This window comes from Mycena indigotica, assembly GCF_014461135.1.
Source record: "Mycena indigotica strain 171206Taipei chromosome Unknown Mind.scaff0005, whole genome shotgun sequence".
Classification (NCBI taxonomy): Eukaryota; Fungi; Basidiomycota; class Agaricomycetes; order Agaricales; family Mycenaceae; genus Mycena; species Mycena indigotica.
The window spans coordinates 2,755,577-2,769,372 of NW_023503004.1; the positions used below are offsets into that span (position 1 = coordinate 2,755,577).

The 13,796-nt window shown below is 49.6% G+C and overlaps 4 protein-coding genes across 4 annotated transcripts; 1 reads left to right on the top strand and 3 right to left on the bottom strand.

The window, feature by feature from the left end:
• Window positions 1–340: 340 nt before the first annotated feature.
• Window positions 341–1,846, bottom strand: MIND_00595100 (uncharacterized protein; the record flags this gene model as incomplete). Its single annotated transcript, XM_037362708.1, has 11 exons — window positions 341–475; window positions 523–698; window positions 749–770; window positions 833–860; window positions 912–930; window positions 978–1,018; window positions 1,070–1,338; window positions 1,389–1,413; window positions 1,459–1,584; window positions 1,637–1,650; window positions 1,700–1,846. The coding sequence occupies 11 exons, from the start codon at window positions 1,844–1,846 to the stop codon at window positions 341–343; spliced, it is 1,002 nt and encodes a 333-aa protein (XP_037220629.1).
• A 2,039-nt stretch (window positions 1,847–3,885) lies between these two features.
• Window positions 3,886–5,500, bottom strand: MIND_00595200 (uncharacterized protein; the record flags this gene model as incomplete). The annotated part of the gene is made up of 4 exons (XM_037362709.1): window positions 3,886–4,382; window positions 4,437–5,224; window positions 5,278–5,373; window positions 5,421–5,500. The coding sequence occupies 4 exons, from the start codon at window positions 5,498–5,500 to the stop codon at window positions 3,886–3,888; spliced, it is 1,461 nt and encodes a 486-aa protein (XP_037220630.1).
• Window positions 5,501–6,459: 959 nt separating this feature from the next.
• Window positions 6,460–10,232, top strand: MIND_00595300 (Serine/threonine-protein phosphatase; the record flags this gene model as incomplete). The annotated part of the gene is made up of 18 exons (XM_037362710.1): window positions 6,460–6,622; window positions 6,673–6,836; window positions 6,887–6,957; window positions 7,004–7,020; window positions 7,072–7,281; window positions 7,325–7,416; window positions 7,464–7,528; window positions 7,578–7,778; window positions 7,826–7,888; window positions 7,940–8,076; window positions 8,118–8,257; window positions 8,305–8,381; window positions 8,434–8,593; window positions 8,645–8,878; window positions 8,910–9,235; window positions 9,285–9,505; window positions 9,557–9,902; window positions 9,953–10,232. 18 exons carry the CDS (start codon window positions 6,460–6,462, stop codon window positions 10,230–10,232), a joined length of 2,967 nt encoding a protein of 988 aa, XP_037220631.1.
• A 140-nt stretch (window positions 10,233–10,372) lies between these two features.
• Window positions 10,373–13,771, bottom strand: MIND_00595400 (uncharacterized protein; the record flags this gene model as incomplete). The annotated part of the gene is made up of 21 exons (XM_037362711.1): window positions 10,373–10,462; window positions 10,514–10,686; window positions 10,736–10,757; window positions 10,808–10,835; window positions 10,883–10,901; window positions 10,955–10,995; window positions 11,048–11,392; window positions 11,430–11,573; window positions 11,620–11,633; window positions 11,682–11,969; window positions 12,294–12,395; window positions 12,449–12,639; window positions 12,691–12,712; window positions 12,757–12,784; window positions 12,838–12,856; window positions 12,907–12,947; window positions 12,996–13,264; window positions 13,309–13,333; window positions 13,381–13,506; window positions 13,562–13,575; window positions 13,622–13,771. The coding sequence occupies 21 exons, from the start codon at window positions 13,769–13,771 to the stop codon at window positions 10,373–10,375; spliced, it is 2,151 nt and encodes a 716-aa protein (XP_037220632.1).
• Between the last annotated feature and the right edge of the window lie 25 nt (window positions 13,772–13,796).

Sequence of the window (13,796 nt, forward strand, 5' to 3'; positions counted from 1 at the left end):
TTCTTCCGCTCAGTGAAAAAAGCCGAAGCAAAATAATGCCTGCGGTCAGCCTCAATCTTTGTTCCACCGCAATTCGAAGACGACACTATGCCGCCTACGAGGCTACACCAACGTTTGAGTCGACTCTTTGTTGTCAACTTCTTTCTGCTAGGTTCTACACATCGCTCGAATTTTTCCTCTGTCCAAGCTTATCTGTTACTCCTCTCTTGCTGGATCATATGGCTGATAATATGGTGCTGTGGCAAGAGGATGCTGATTTTTAAATAACTGCTCATCGCGGTTGGGCCAGACCGAATTTAAGAGCAATAAAATTACTACAGGTACATGGAAGCGTGATCAACTACACGGCTTGTGGCCCCAAATGGCGTGCAGTTATGTTCAATTCATCCATCTTATCCAGTTCCATCCCCCTGTCGTCATCTGTGATAGTCCTAGGCAGCACTTCACTGTCCATCTTGACCGAGCCACCGGTTAACTGGGACCATAATAAGTTCGTGGTTGTCGATCAACGAGAGAACGCACCAAAACGCTGCGTGAGATCTTCACTCGGACACCTTGTCTTCCGCTGCTCCGTGTGCCATCTGATGTTACTGAAGTGTGTTGCTGACTGAATCGCAGGCTGCCCCGATTATTGATGTTGGCAAGAAGCGCGCTCAGGAAAGAGCAGGGCATAGCGCTAAAGAACAGTATCCACACATCTATATGATCATTCCTTCAACAACGCAGCAAGCTAGATATGAGGCCTTACAGTTATCAGGCGCAACTTTGAGCTGTAGTTATGGTCAGAATTTACTGTTCTTCTGAGCATAGTAGTGGAGGGAAGGAAACATACGCAAACTGCAGATGCGACTGCGACAAGACTGTAGCTGCTCAGTCTAGAATCTCAAATAGAGGCGCCGCCCGTTAACTACCTTGTTGAGAGTCCCGTTTCTATCAAGTCTTATCAATTAGCCACTTGAGAGGGGGTAAATGCTCACGCAAGGTATATACGACGAGTCGGTCGACCAGGGTAATTGTTCTACAGCAGAAGATTAGACTAATGGCCACGCTATTTCCAGAGTCTTCTGACCTTGTACTGAATGCCGATTGGCGCTGTCGCCTCAAGTAGAAGCACAAGATGCTAGCGTTGATGAGGTCTAGAGCTGCATCCGAGAAGAATAGGACCAGTAAGAGGCGGTAATAGAGGGGGCTGTGTATTGAGATGGCGATACTGCGAGTGCGGATGAAATGGGCGGAAAGAAAGAGTGTGAGGGCCTCAAGAAGGGCAACAAGAATCCACAGGAAAATGCACAGATATAAAGCCCGGGTCGCACGGAATATTTGGAGAATGAAGAACGCCTGAAGGTCATTAGTCGGCCTCGAGGACCTGCGTCGCAATAGGAACCAACTTGGACGCCATGATTGATGACTCCCCTGAGCAGCATGAGAAGATAATCCCAAGCAAAAGATGGAATTTACCCGAGGATTTGCGCGACGTTCAGCCCCCATGGTGAGTACAACAGCGCGAATACCTGTCCAAAATCGGTCACTAACAGGCCATATGCGTTTTGGCATATGGCTATGGTGAAACCCAACTGGACAGCCCTACAACGGTCGATTAAGATTTCCTTGTTATCTCGGGAGTGTGCGTCAGTACCACAAGAACACCACCTTGACTTGGTGATCAGAGCCACTCTTGCAGTTGGGAGGTTGTGCGTACCATAGACTTCACGTAGTTGGAGTCATTTGGGAATGTAGTCAAGTAATGCGCCGTTTGCATGCAGATGACACCAAAGAAGAACACGCAGACGAAAGCACCGCAGATTATGGGCCCAAGAGTGAGGTCGAGGTTAAAGACTTGCGCCATTGCCACGGACGGCGAAGAAAGAAGGGAAGAAAGGGCGGAAGCGCGAGTTCGGGCTGGTCAGTGAGAAGATCATGGTTTTATGGCTTGTGGTCAGATGGAAGAGCGGCTCAACAAACAGATGAGATGACGAACACACATATATTCCTCACAACGGTCATCAGAGCGGCGTCAAAGCGAGCGCCGAGCGGTGGCCGGACTGTCAATACGTTGCCGACGGAATGCTCATTGCTGAGCACGCTTCATTTTTGTAGCTTTCGAGCCAGTGCAGCTTGCTAGGCTATGCTAGACAAGGTCTTCATGCGCGATGTATGACTCGGGTTGAATCCAGTTGAATAAAGGGACGGAGGAGAGATTTGAACGTGAAAGAGGTGTGGGCTCGTGCGATCGGATCATTGTTGTAAAGCCGCTTGCTCGGCCGCCCTGACATCTGTGCCGACATCACATCATCAATTATTCAGGCCAGGCCCAGTTGGAGGGAAAGAAGAGTGTACTTAAGCGAGGATGCATATGCTCTCAATAACTGCAAATGTGGGAATTGCGATTTGCGCTGCAAGGCCATGGCAAACGCCAAGAAAAAACAATACTGTATCAATTTATTCAATTCGGCGGTCACGCGTCACACCCGGACCTCCGGCGCCGAAATATTTCGGCGTGTCACAACTTATTATTCAGATGCCGAATGTCAGACGGCCATCAGAGCATCAAAATTTCTCCGGCGGCCCTCCGGGCCGCTGAATATGCCGAATTTTTTCGGCGGTCACACAGATTACCAGGCAGCGCCGATGTCACACAGTTTTTCGCCGCCGAATTGAATAAATTATTACAGTAGATGTTTCTCATCATGAAGCTGAGGACCCAAGGATTGCAAAGCGCGTTTCACGTGTAACATACAAAATCGCCTAATTGGGATGATGGACGAGTCACTGGCACCCCTTCATGAATGACAAGTGCTATTTCCACATACTATAGTAGTAGGCGCACTGCCAAAGGCGATTACTCAGTCTCTCATCGAAGTTAAACGCCAACCGATTGGCCTCGAGAATATCTACGACCTCACCCGCAACAGCGGAGACGGGATCACTCATCTTCGTCTTGATCACGACGGCAGCTTTGTTTGCGGGTGCCTGCCTGTTGTTGTTTGCGTTTTTCTTTGTGGCAGCGGTCGCTTTTGCCTTGTTCGTGTCCTTCTTGCCCCTCTTTCCACATTTCTTCCCCTTCAATTGCCAGATTGCATCTTGTCTAACGAATGATCAATTCCTCAATAATCGATGCAGCATGCTGAAAATAATTTCCAGGGACAGATCCCATACTTGAAGGAAACCCAGTGCTCATTGAGCAATTCAGTCGATTCAACAAGAGACTTGGGCGGCATGAAAAGTTTATAAGCCCACGGGACCACACCATAAGTAGCCCGCATGGCCTTTCAATGCTTCACGTCAAGGCGCTTAATGCATGGCTTGAAGCTAGTGGAAATTTATCGTCTAGATGTTGCCCACAGCAAGAGTCAAGCACTTATAACTTGAACTACCATTTCTAGCCTGGAACTACTGCTGGATGGTATTCACCAAAGCGTAGAACGGTCGACGCGGGCTGCCCAAACCTGTAGACTGTAGTTTGGCCCGAGTTCAAGTTGGGCGACATTTGACACCCCAATGCTTGACACCTTGCAGAACGGTTCTCTAAAGATGTGTTTGAACTTTGCGCACAGGATAGGATGCGGTCATGTTGGTTAGACATGATTATGTAGCTTCAAGTTGGAAACAGGGCACGTGATCCGTGATGAGCTGCTGACCAACTCCTCAGTCGACTCGCATGAAACTTGTCTATCTTTCCTGCTTCCTTCGCTAATTAAAACCGATATCGCATTCTCAAGAAGAACCCTGAATATAAATAAGATATAATAAGTTAGGTATAAAGAGGCAGAAAAATCTAGGGAGTGTGTAGGGCTACAATCAGGGATTACAATGAGTGTTTGGGTTGGTGAGTGGATGCCAGTGCGGAGGCAGCATGTCCGAAAAATCTTATGTCAGCCGGGTGACCTATCGCGATGTTGAATTCTGCGTGTCGTTTTTCTTGGAGCGATGTGGCCAGACACCCGTGTAAGGTAACAATGGCATGACGGCCATGTCGCGGACCCGCGTGCCCTCCTCCACTTTCAGTATTCCTCGGGCCCTTGTCCGAGGAAGATGATCGCTGACAAAGGAGGGATAGTTGAGCAAGAGCGTCGGTGGGCTTGCCTCAGCTACGATTTTGAAAAGGACTTCTTTGAGTTCCGTGAAGCCAGTGGCTTCGTCGGACAGATGGAAATCAATAGCCTTCAGACGATCGACGCAAGGATAGTCGAGTCCGGCATCGACTGCCTCGAAAGGAAGGTGGATGACGATGGTCAGAGACTGGAGGCGTGGATTCATGGCCCGAAGTCGGGCTACGAATGGTACCAGGAGCTCGGGAATTGTGTTGACGCCCTTCTTGATGATATGTAATTGAAGGGCCCGCATCATGTTGAGTTTGGAAGTGTCAAACGGCTCGTAATGCGCTATGGTCATATTAGCTTCTGAAGCGCAGATTAAAAGGAGGATAGGGGACATACATTCATGAATCTGCACGTCCAGCCGCTCCAAAGTAGTTTCAACTGAACTAAGTACCTTCGCAAAGTTGCCAGCGCTATTCGGACTATTCGGAATCGGGTTTATTGCCAAACGCCGAACATTTGCGAAGTAAGCTGAGCCAGGAGCACGCATGTACTCCAAGATAGTGCCGACCTTGCTGTCGACCGAAAGATTGAGGAATTCGGGGGACGAAGACGACGACGAGTCCCGGATATGAGGAAGCCGCAGCGATCTTTTGACATTCTGCTTCGAGTCCACACTAACGTGGAACATTGAGAGGACACGGACAGACAGGGCACTGTTGAGAACAGCAGGAGGCACGTTGGAGGCGGTGAGTAGGTGAAGACGGTCGAGAGTACGCAATGAGATGACACGGTGAATGGCATTGGCGAAATGGCGGGGGATGTCTTTCCAGTCGCCCCAGCAGCCGAGAAGGCTGAAGCGCTCGACATGATTGAGCATGGACAATATGGCAGGAAGAGGGCTGCCTGGTTTCATCCATAAGTCGGTACCACAATCGCGGTAGATGGTCAAGTCTCGTATGTAGACCTCAAGATGTGGGTTGCGGGCCAATATAGCGAAGAACTTGGCAGGAGCGTCGTGAAGCATTTCGAGACATACAGTGTGGAAGATGTGGGTCCGACTCGCAGGGACAAAAGCCCAGCAGACAAGTGAACATGCCTTGAGAGTAGCCATGTCGTCGATATAGTCGATTATGGTGTCAATGAGCTCTTGCGGCACCTGAGGAACGTAGCGGTACGGCGTGCATCTGAAAACCCTGGAATAAGATGTGTGGCGCTAGGTAGTCGGATTCTGACTTACACATAGCTGCTGGAGTGGATGGCTTTCGTCCTGAGGAAGATGGGATTGTGGGTGATAGGATGGGGAATGACATGGTTGCACATTTCGAGGAGACAACTTGGATGAACGGATGAACGGAGGTCTTATATGCAACAATAACGTACTTGTTGGTGTCTACCACCCGAGGCCGCTTAGGGAGTGTCTTTCTGCTCCTGGGCATTGCGGCAGCGAGGGGTTCAGGCATCGTTTGGTCTCAAAACCGCGGAAAGCAAGAGTGTTTTGTGTGACGAGTTGTGACCCGCTGTCAAATTGTCTCGGCTGGTTACACGCGTTGCGTCAACCAGATTGGAAATTGCGGCTGATTACATACTCATACTCTTGTTGGTCTCTTACTCAGTTACTTACTGTAAGGTTGCTCTAACAGTTGTCGCCCGTGGCTCTGTTCTCTAAACAAGCTTTGGACAGAGGACTCTTCTTTCCTTTTCCTTTTGAACGGTACATGTCATCTTACTTATTTCCAAATGAACGGAACCGAAGAATTACAAGTATAATATGAAAGCATTTCATATTCGACTTGATCTTAGTGTCCCGAAATGCTTCAAGTTTGTTGTGAAATGGTTGTCTCCCTTCTGTGACCCATTCAGGTCTGATTTCAAGTTTTCCGTCGATAGCTGGCCTCGATCCAAGGTTCATCTAGGTCCAACCCCTAGTCAGCCTAAGTCAAAGGATCTCGGCTTGCCCCTCCGGATTTTGTAGCCGTGAAAACAAAGGAGATGCCGCGGAGATGCCATTAGTTCCGAAGACCTTATCGGCGGTGGAACAGCACCCTTGGATAGTTGAGAGTCTCGATGCAGACTCGGACCGCAACAATAATCTCAGGCTAACACAATAATGTGGCATACTTATTTGTTCTTCTTATCGCAGAAGGATGAAAGAAAGCATCGCGGTCACGTGGGCTCCTGTCAAGTCATCTGAATCGTCTGCAAGTCCAAACAGGCCTAGCAACAACACTCGTCGATTGCGCGAAATCTTATCAGTCTATCGCAAGTCGTCGTTACCCCACCTTTCCACTTCCTTGCGTGCTCTATATCGATACGTCAAATCTCAGCCAATTTCGAACCTGTATTGCGTGCGCTTTGTAAAGGTGGTCTATATAGAGTGTCCAGTTTAGCATTGAGAAGAAACAAGGTAGCATTCGCAGCAATGGCACCAGTCGCAACCGAGGCTAAATCCACTACTCCTGCTCACCCAGTCGTGAAGCCAGCGCCGGTTCAGCCGGTTTACCCCGAGGCTGACAATGCAACCTTCCACAAGCCACCGGCAAATACGCTCCGCCGGTACGAGAAAGCCGGAATTGACATCTCTCGTGAGTGGTCGATGGCACTGCAGTCGTTTGTGCTGAGGAACATCGTTCAGAGGGCTACCCTTACCTTCCGAACAAACCAGAGTTTGTTCAGGATGTCGAGAAGCTGCAGACTAACCTGCGCGATTATGTTGACCCGGGAACTCGCGCTGACCCAGAGAAGAAGGCTCTGTTTGGGGCTGCCAAGGAGGTTCGCGATTTGTCGATCCACATTGGGGTAAGTTGTTCTATGTTGGCTAGGGGCATTCATTGATGGGCGTGCTGTAGACGGAGATTGTTGGCCTGCAGTTAGCTGAGCTGACTGACCAGCAAAAGGACGAGCTTGCGTTGCTCGTTGCGTACGTTCTTGCCGTTCTTGACTATTTTCATTCTGAATCCTTCCAGTGAGCGCTCTGTTGTCTGTAAGCTGGACTAGTTCCTATCGTTGTCGTCCCTTCTGATCACTCGTTCAGTTTTCCGCGACCAGGACCTCCCTCCTCAGGTACAACGAGAACTAGGCGTCTATCTGGGCGACGGCGAGATTGAAATCCACCCTCAAGTCCCCCAAGTGCCTACCCAACCAGGCATCACACTCATCTGGGAGACCGCTCGAGAAATTAATACGCCAGGGAAGAAGACTGTTCGTGGCTTCCGCAACGCATATCCTTCAGGAAATTATGGCTGTGAGTATTTAGTCAACATATGATCCAACTCACATGGAAGAAGGGCACACTGACCTTGTCCACCTAGCTTTCCCGCCTGGCTACACGCATCTTCACCAGGACACCGTCCCAGCTGTTGGAGGCGATACTCTCTGGGTATGTTCGACGAACTCGAGTTATTTGAAATACTAAAAATACGTCAGGCGTCAGGCTACGCGGCATACGACAAGTTCTCGCCTGCTTTCCGGAAGGTTATTGACGGCTTGAAGCAAGTCCTTCAGTCGTTGTCCTGGCTTGCGATTTAACTAGCTTTCCAGCGGAATATACCGCTCTGCCCATCCCTATAGAGATGCTAATGACCCAACTGCGGCGCCTCGTCATGTCAATATCATCCACCCGCTCGTGCGGACCCATCCTGTAACTGGCTTCAAGACAGTCTTTGCCAACCGTTCGATGACTGTGGGCATTGAGGGCTTCGACAAAGCGGAGAGCGATGCTATCCTCAACCACATTCACGAGTGAGTTTCGTGGCACATCGGTACCATTCTCTTGATGAGGCTTGCAGTGTATTTGAGCGGTCCACGGACATTCAAATTCGCTGGCATTGGACACCAGGTACCTCTGCCATGTAAGTGGCCGTTACTTGTGTTTTGAGACCAGAGACTGAGCTATAGATTAGTTGGGACAACCGCACGACAATTCATACTGTGTCGTACGACTATGAGGGCAAGGTCGAGCGTCATGGAACTCGCGTTAGCTCACTTGCGGAGAAGCCGTTCTACAACGCTAGCTCCAAGTCGCGCCGGGAAGCATTAGGTTTGGACGATTGAGTAGCAAAGTTGTTGCAAATGTACAAGCACAAATGGCTCGATGTCGAGAACTTGAATTCAACGTCGGCGACGAAAATCCTTGTGACGTGTGTGACCGTGACGATCTGAGCAACATGGACTTTGGTCCAACCACCATCCCCAACACCCGCGACCGGCCAATCAAATCAGTAAGGCACCGAAAACGCGGTCCACTGGCTCTGATTCACGCAGTTAGGTTCCGCAACCTGCTGTACATCGCCTCTCTGACGCGGAGTTCTTTGCGACCGATGAATTTGGCGCTCCCAAACCCAAGTAATCATCTCTTTTCTCCGTAGACAAGAAGAAACTTACGGACACGCTACAGCGCGCGTTTATTACGCGATCACTTTTTCCGTGAGGGGAGACTGTCAGAAGAGCATGCACTCTACATTGTCGAGCAAGTCACGGCCCTCCTCAGTCAAGAACCGAACATGGTCGAGGTCCAAGGTCCGGTGACCATCTGTGGTGATATTCATGGTCAATACGTGTGTCTTAACTCTATCGTTGGCCGATGTGATGCTGACTGAGACCTTTAGTACGACCTGATGAAACTTTTCGATGTTGGAGGCCCGCTCACTGACAACTCGTACTTGTTTTTGGGCGATTATGTTGACCGTGGGTGCTTCGGTATCGAGTGCCTGCTATATCTCTACACACTTAAGCTGTGGTTCCCCCAAAAGTTCACGCTCCTTCGCGGAAATCATGAATGTCGACATTTGACGGAATACTTCACGTTCAAGCGTGAATGTCTCCACAAATACTCACTAAGAGTATACGAGGCCTGCATCCAGTCTTTTCTAGCGCTTCCAATCGCTGCGCTTGTTGATGGGCGCTTCCTTTTGCGTTCATGGTGGCTTGTCTCCACAACTCATCCACCTATCCGACATCGCCAATCTCAATCGATTTACGGAGCCTGGATCGACAGGACTACTCTGCGACTTGCTATGGAGTGATCCAATTGTCAGCTTTGGGCACGAAGATGACAGTGGAGTGCCGACTGGGACGACGTTTCTCCACAATATCACTCGAGGGTGTTCGTATAATTATACGTACGAGGCAGCTTGCCAATTTCTTGAGCGAAATGGGCTGCTGGGTATCATCCGTGGCCATGAAGCACAGGATGCAGGGTACGCTTTTTTTGCGTTTGTGTTGATTGCTCCCTGACTTAACCTGAAGCTATACAATGCATCGTAAGACCCCCACAAAGAAATTCCCCTCAGTGATCACGATATTCTCTGCCCCCAACTACCTGGACGTCTATCACAATCGCGCTGCCATTCTCAAGTATGCCAACAAGAACATCACGATACGACAATATAATGCCTCACCCCATCCATATTGGCTGCCGAACTTCCAGAACGCCTTCACGTGGAGTTTGCCCTTTGTTGGAACTAAGAGTAAGTCGGTCTTATATTACAAGATCCTGGTTACTGCTGATCTATGGCCAGTCACCGAAATGCTGCTCGCCATATTATCGATTTGCTCAGAAGAGGAACTTGAGGAGAGTGACTCTGAGGAAGAGAAAGCTGACGTTGACGGAGACGTCGAAATGAGAAATGCACGAACTTTGGGTCTGAGCACGCCAGCCGAAGTCGCACAAAGGCGGCAAGACATCAAGAGCAAGATTATCGCTGTCGGCCGAATGCAGCGAGTGTTCCAGCTGCTGCGAGAAGAAGCCGAATCCGCCTCAGAACTTGTTGATGCTGAGGCCGGTGAAGCAAGTCCCGGTCTTGGCGTATCAGCCCTTGGAGTCCAACGACAAGTACGGCAAAACATTCACAATTTCGAGGATGCGTGCGTGTTTATCTGCTTTTTTCCTTGTTGATATGCCAAGTCCCATTTAGCCGTCGCTCTGATATACTTAACGAGCGTCTTCCTTCTCTGCCCCCATCGCCGTCGCCGTCGCCATCACCCATATCACCCATTCCCGTTCCCTCGCCGCTTGTACCTTCTATGAGGATTCCGGGTCGAGGGCCTTCCGAGGGCCTTAATATGGAGTTCCTCATTCGGCAAACACTCGAAGACTCCTTCGCAGGAGAAGATGTCGAGCGGCTGGCTGACCGAATTGCATTCCGCGGAGGAAGGACACGACCTGGTGGACTGAAACGACACGACACGGTATAGCATTGTTATATATCTACTGGCATTCCCATCTGCTCTGCATGCTTTGCTTACCTTGATTGAAGTGCTTACTCTTGTACTTTACTGTACCTTGCTCACGTGCTAATCTGTTGTCATTCATAACCGCTCTTCCGTTTCTGGTGCTATAATGCTCTTGGCCCAACATCGTAGACCACATCGCCCATCTTGTTCAGCTCGTCAACGTGTGGTGTGCTGTTATCTCGCGGGGCAAACTACAAAACACATTATTCGATGAACACGCAAATGCGACGACAGGGACCCACGACAACGTTTCTTGAAATCTGGCTGTCGATACCACGCGTCCCACTGTGGCCCCCAAAGGTGGAAGGAATCGACTGTTTGGTCGACAGCCGGGATTTGGTCCGATTGTTGATGTTTGCGAGCAGGGCGTTTATAAATGAACAAGGTATCGCCATGAAGAAGGTCACCCAGACGTCTTGGTTCGGATATCAGTGCAGCCACATGATGGTGGGGATTCCACACACAGTTCGTTGGGGCGATCTTGAACTAGAAACGAGTTGAACACGTAGCACAAACTAGGGGTTCGAAATACACACTGCAATAGCCGCCCCAAAGGCCAAAAGACTGTGACTGAGAGTAAGCTGAGGGCAACGCATTGCGGTTGTTCTCACCTCGTGGTAAATCCAGTCTCTGCGAATAGATGAGCTCGGGTGATGACTGCGATTATCGTGATGGACACTTACGCAGAGTATAAATGACTAGTTGGTCAACAATTGCCGTTGTGCTGCGAACCGAAGTGAGTATCAGGTAAATCAAATCACCAGTTCAAGGTGTACCTCCGACTAAACACGATTTGTCGCTGTCTCCCTAGGTGGAAACCAAGAACACCAGCATTAAGGAGATCCATCAAGGCATCGGCGAAAAACAGAATCAGCAAGAGTCGATGGTATTGGGGGTGGGCAATGGAGATCGCAATACTAGCTGTGCGGACCCCTTCAACCGCGACAATAAGCGATAACGCTTGAAGGCCAGCGATCAGGATCCAGAGCAGTATGCAAAAATAAAGAGCGCGGGTAGCTCTGTAAACACGAAAAACAAAGAATGCCTGTGAATGGTCATCATAATCGATTGCCTGTCGCACCACCAAGTCACCCGCCTGAACGCCATGGTCTACAATCGAACTGAAAATCGGTAAATAAGAGAGCCGAATGAGAGCACATTAATATTGATGCTTGCCCTAAAATGACTGCTGTGGTGAGCCCCCAAGGAGTAGACAACAGAGCGAAAAGTTGTCCAAAGTCTTTGACCGACATCCAATAAGTACCCTGGCAGATGCAGATTGTGTATGCCAAGTGAACCGTCCTACCAGTGCTGAGCGCCAACCCGAAAGTTATTCAGAATCGTATACCATAAGAACAAGACCTGGGCCCGTTTTCAGCCAAACGAAATCCGGCCAAGACGGGAGCGCACCGTGAATTTGACATGTAAAACGTCCTTCGGAAAAGTTCTGAGATAATTGACTGTTTGAATGCAAAGCACGCCGAACAGAAACAGGACAAGCCAAGCCCCAGAGAGTATCGGTCCTAGAGTGAGGCTGATAATGGATGACTCTAAGTGGGACACCGCAGACATGTAATCAGCGGCGAAGACAACCACTTGGAAACTTGAAGGAAAGACGATAACAGCTTCAATGCAGATCGGCGTTCCAAGGCACATCCCCGAGCCAACAAGATTGCGGAAGTTGATCAGGTCCTCCGTCTAGCCGCTGAATAGCGCCAAACTTCGTCGTGTCTTCATCACGGTAGTTTTGGGTGGGCTTCGTTTCAAGATATGAACGCGGAGCAGGAAGTGCTCAATCACGTCATTGCAAAAGTCGGGATTCGCCCGAGATCTGTCAGCGGACATTGAAAATGTGCTTCTTGAATCCACGCGGCGATTCCGCAGAGAAGTATACAGACAGCGTTGATGCGCAACAAGGATTGACATGGGGCAACCCGTAAGTGGGGGGTCAAAGCGCAGAGAAATGTAGCCCGCGGCAGCCAGGCCACCGCATCTTGATTAAAGAAGAGTTCATGATCACACCGAACTCGCTTCCATCTTGTTCAACTCGATCTCTCCATCTTCTTGAGAATCACGCATCTCTTCCGGCTTTCGGAATCCTGCAATACTTGCGTCGCGCGCGAGCTAGAGCAGAATCAGTTTCATTGACCTCCGAGGTCAAAAGTTGCGTGACGAACCACAATACTTCGCGAGATCTGGATTTGCAGTCCATGGGGTCTGCTGTTTGTCGCGCCGGCACTAGTCGAGGAATATGTTGCAGATTGTTTTTGCCGGTACTCAAGCGAGAGACTCCCTCTGTTGTTGACGTTGGCGAGCAGGGCACTCACGAACGAGCATGGCATGGCTTGATAGAACAGGACCCAGATAACTTGCAACGGGTCAGTACATCTACGAGTTTGGAGAATGAAAAAAGAAACACAATTTGTCGGTGCAGTCTTGAACTGTGAACGGTCAGGCAGTGTAATTGAGTTGAATACATACGCACCGAGATAGCTGTTGCAAGAGAGACAAGACTTGGATATCAAAGCATTAATTGTCCGCCTTAGAATAGTTCGAGTCCGGATACCTTGTTGTAAGTCCAGTCTCTGGGAGGCGGGGATGAAACGGCAGCAAGGAGAGATCAGATATAACTGACGCAGAGTGAAGACGACCAGTTGGTCAACCAATTTGAGGGTACTAAGAGTCTGTCAGAAGGGGAGATCGAAAGTGCATGAGAGAAAGTACTTCTGACTGAAAGCCGATTCACGTTGTTTCCTAAGATAGAAACATAAAACTGCAGCATTCACGAGGTCGATTGCCGCATCGCTAAAGAAGAGAACGAGCAACAAGCGATGATATAGCGGATCAGCGCTCGAAATTGCGATGCTGCGGGTGTGTAGCAGGCCCGCATTGAGGATTCCGGAAAGAACTTGGAGCAATGCGACTATACTTCCAAGAAATATGCAGAGGTACCGTGCGCGCGTTGCCCGGTAAATTTGGACCACAAAAAACGCCTAATAATAAGTTAGAGAGGGCATCCTAGAGCAATACGGGTCACCTGGACACAATGGTCTATCACACCTCTTTTTCTGTTCAGCATACCAATGTGGTGAACGAGTGGCAGACTTACCCCAAGATTAATGCAACCCAATCGCCCCACGGAGAGTAAATCAAGGCAAACGGTTGACCGAAATCCGTTACTGCGGCCACATAACACGCTTGAAGAACGCAGATCACATATCCCAGCAGGAGGGTCCTGGAGAGCATCGACTTCATTCCAACACTGGCCACTGAAAAGGAAGCTAGCGCACCATAACGAGATGATCTTTCTCGAGTTAGCAAAAGGCATGCTGATTGGACAGGTTGCGCACCGTGAACTTGACAAATAATGCGTCGCTTGCGAAGGTCTTGAGGTAGTGAGCTGCTTGCATACAAACGAGCCCAAATTGAAAGACGCAAATGAACGAAGCGGCCACCACAGGACCCAAGACGAGGTTGAGAGCACTGGCAGTGGCAGCCATGAGCGAAAGCCAATTGTTGGGTTAA